At 39.7% G+C, this 3630-nt stretch overlaps 1 protein-coding gene across 2 annotated transcripts; it reads right to left on the bottom strand.

Moving 5' to 3' along the window:
• Positions 1-221: 221 nt before the first annotated feature.
• LOC107770092 (uncharacterized) lies at positions 222-3319 on the bottom strand. 2 transcript variants are annotated; one of them, XM_016589365.2, is made up of 2 exons: positions 3059-3319; positions 222-1522 (listed from the first exon to the last, which is right to left on the bottom strand). In XM_016589365.2, the coding sequence occupies exon 2, from the start codon at positions 1460-1462 to the stop codon at positions 656-658; it is 807 nt and encodes a 268-aa protein (XP_016444851.2). In that variant the 5' UTR covers positions 1463-1522; positions 3059-3319; the 3' UTR covers positions 222-655. The 2 variants fall into 2 exon arrangements, with proteins under 2 accessions (XP_016444851.2, XP_016444844.2); XM_016589358.2 differs by having other exon boundaries at positions 2961-3318.
• Between the last annotated feature and the right edge of the window lie 311 nt (positions 3320-3630).

The raw sequence follows: 3630 nt of genomic DNA on the forward strand, positions 1-3630 counted from the left end.
TTGCAAATCAAAGGCTTGTGGTTACTTGTTAGAAAAATCTAAGCAACTGTCTACTTCTAATCTTGATTAACACCGTTGAGCCACCGCGCTTCCATGACTATCCAGCTAAACTGCATGGATTATGCAGTTGAAGATCTTTCAGTGGCTCCCAATGTCCAAATCAAAGGCAAGAAAAGATCATGCAATTTGTTTTCTATACAAACATAAAGGTGAGATATATAACAGAAAGTAACTGAGGATAATTACTGGGCATCCGTTTGAGTGTACATACAAGAGAACAAGCACAAGATCTTCAAACAGTAGTTCCCGAACGATGATACAGACACTATGGAAATACAGCGGTCTCCTTGTCAAAATTACTTGTATTAACAATGTCTAGAACCAATTTGTTTCTGACATTGGAGAATGGTTGCTATTATAGAAACAAATTACAACCTGACAATTACCAAATGGCATACCCAACTACGATATGAGATAATTCTTGGCCAAAATGACTTGAAACATTTTCTCCCTCTCACACCATGAAAGAATTTACAACGAGAACTGATGCCAGAAATGTCGTCAAATTATGCATTCAATTAAGATGCACTCAACAGAATTGCTGCTTTCTAACACAGTTTTGATCCCACAAGATCAAGAGAACAAAAACAGCATTTCAGGTGAAGATTTCTCGAACCAGCCAATCCAAACTGGGATATGCAAAGTACAGAATTAGAAAAGATGGGAGAGCAAACACAACGGTGATGAGCATGTACAAGGCCAAGATTGCTGCACTGGCTGGTATAGCATACATGATGATCAGGAGAAATACAACCACCAGAGGAAACTTGGCTGTCAAATGAACGAAGAAAACAAGAGACTTGCGAAGAGAAGAATGAAGTCTCTCAATAGCAAGAGAACCACTGATGTAATTGTGATCATGGTTCGAGCCTGATGATTCTGGGTGATGAACATACTGTCCCCTCTGTCGGCTAGACTGGCTTGCTGTACTTCCTAGGAATTTTGTACATGATGGCCAGGCTGTTGTTTGATGATCCCCACAAGATGAATTATGAGACTTTGTTCTGTCACCATTCATACTCTCAAGCATCCAAAGAAGAAAGAAGTTCTTACGAGGAAACTTAAGGGTCCCTCTATAAACCAAACGAAGGGATAACAAATTGCACCAGGGACAAGCTATAAACAGTGGAAGCTGGAGCGGCAAAGTAGGGAACTTCACAACAGCCCATTGTAGTCCTAGGATGCAGTTTTTACAAAGTGTATGGCCGCACCATAGAACATAGGGTACGTTTTCAACAATGTTAAAGGATTCCCAGCATATTGGGCACTCAAGTCCCTCCTCCCTGCTGGTTATTGAAGAAGCTTCATCGTCTGAGCAATCTGCTGAATGCTGAGTACGCTTCAGAGAGTCATTCTTTAGCCCTATATTCCCAGCTACACAATTGGATGCAAAGTTCCACATAGTGGTGGTCTAAGGTTGATATTGAGGAGCTTAATATTCCAAGACTTCCAAAAACACTTCCTGTCAGGTCAAGCCATAAACAAAAATGAGAAGCTACAAAATATTGGAGCCAAGAGAAGGGAGCAAAGGGAGCACAAAGACTCATCGTTTACGCAACACAAACATATCCCTCCTTTTCTTTTCTATTATGGAACCTAGTACTAGGGGTGGCAAAAATAGGCCCAACTCGCCCAACCCAACCCAGAACTGATCAGGTTGGGTTATTAATAAAATAGATAACGGGTCATAATGGGTTAAACCCAAAATGACCCGCTAAAATCGGTAGCAGGTCAGAAACGGGTTAAATTGCTGTAACCCGGCGGGTTAAAATTCACATGAGATGTTGTGTACCAAACTAATTATAGAAATACAGAATATGTAGGTATAAGTTCTTAACAGCAGATGTACGCTAATTTGCCATCACATGCTGTAATAAGGTTTTGAAAAAGCATATTATAAAATAAATAACAGAAACTGTCTATGTTGGCTACAAAAAAGTATATCTGATCCCAAGCCTGGATAAAGGAGAATGATTGCAGTAGGTTGGCAACCATCCTAATTCCTAATATAGTGAGTCCTATAATTCTATAAATATTGAATCCTAAAAAGAGTAGAATGGATATAGAGGATTTGTCTAACTGATCCTAACTAGTTTTGGATTGAGGCATAGTTCCTTGATATGATAGATAAGAGAAAGCAATACGAATAGGCCCTGAGAGAAAATAGGCTTCTCACCGACTTGGATACAGAGTTCAAACAGTGCTAGAATTATTTTTTATAAAGATTTATCTGGCTTAGCTTACATGTAACCCAACTAATTCCACCAGGTACCTCCTACCCCCTACCTCCCACTAGCACAATTACCGGGTAACTCTGTTCACTAATGCTAAGACAAATGGAAAAGATCACCTAGTGTTTTGTCTCCACTGAGATTTGAACCCGAGACCTCATAGTTCCTCTCACTCATAGACCATTATGACAAAAACAATTCCCATTTTCCACTCATAGAAGCACTTTTTTTTTTTTTTTTTGACTGCGCACACCATGGGAATTGTACATAGTTTGGTCACAGATTAAAGTGATCAACACAATCAAGAAGTACAGATAATAAGAACCCAGTAGCACTATAAGAGTCTTTTGTTGTATTGAGCCGAGGGTCTTTCGGAAACAGACTCTCTATTATACTGGGATTAAGGGCCTCCGAATATGATTTCGTCCGAGATCTGTTGAACCGCCCTGATAAGAACCCAGTAGCACTATAAGAGTCTCTCAACTATACCACAATAGGATATTTGAAATTCAATTGATTCCACATTAAAACTCTACGATATCGAAACAACATTCACATTCAGTTGGGCTAATAATAGCAGAGAAAGCATAGAAAGAAAGTACTAGATCCAATCCAACGCGTACAAACTCAATTAAATAGATTAAAAAGGAAATGAACAAAAGTACTTACAATCAACATAAATCGGTTATCATGTTATCAACATAAATCGCAATGGCAGCGAGAGATCGGAGAGAAAGAGGAGGAAGTTATGAAAAGACGGAAATGACCTCAAGAGCTTCTTCTCCCTTCTCTTTTGTTATGTTATCTCCCTCGAAAACGACTGTTGCCTGTGAAGCCCTACCCACGTTTGACGTTTACAAATATGGGAACGTCTCAATTATCTCTCCTTTTTTCTTCCATTTGTGCGCTCTCTTTTCATCAGACGCCAGGATTCTCATCCAACGTCGTGTAGTATCGGATAGTGAAATTACAAACGACGCCGTAAGATTCTGTTCCGTAACGGACTCGTTAGTCGTTTCAGGGTTTGAAAGTTAGCCAACACCGCTTGTTAAATAACAATGCAATCTTAAATAAATGTCCCGAATAACTTCCTCTATAGGTCAGAATCTGATCAAAAGAAGTCTACTTAAAGGAGAATGGATTGGGGTCGGCCAACCCAAAGTCACGTTTAAGAAGCAACACACCGGCAAGCAATCCGGCTATGGCTGGAGTCGAGCACTCATGAGGCTCGTACGGGTAATTCGACACTTAGCCATTTTAAAGGATTATTCCACAGGATATTCAAAAGATGGGGTACACTGGTTAAGGATCGATGGGTAATGAAAGTGTTTTATATCAA

This window comes from Nicotiana tabacum, chromosome 3 (genome assembly GCF_000715075.1).
Source record: "Nicotiana tabacum cultivar K326 chromosome 3, ASM71507v2, whole genome shotgun sequence".
Lineage (NCBI taxonomy): Eukaryota > Viridiplantae > Streptophyta > Magnoliopsida > Solanales > Solanaceae > Nicotiana > Nicotiana tabacum.

What these genes read in the sequence shown, in the direction of transcription:
- LOC107770092 (XM_016589365.2), bottom strand. Translation starts at nt 1,462, where the DNA reads ATGTGGAACTTTGCATCCAATTGTGTAGCTGGGAATATAGGGCTAAAG.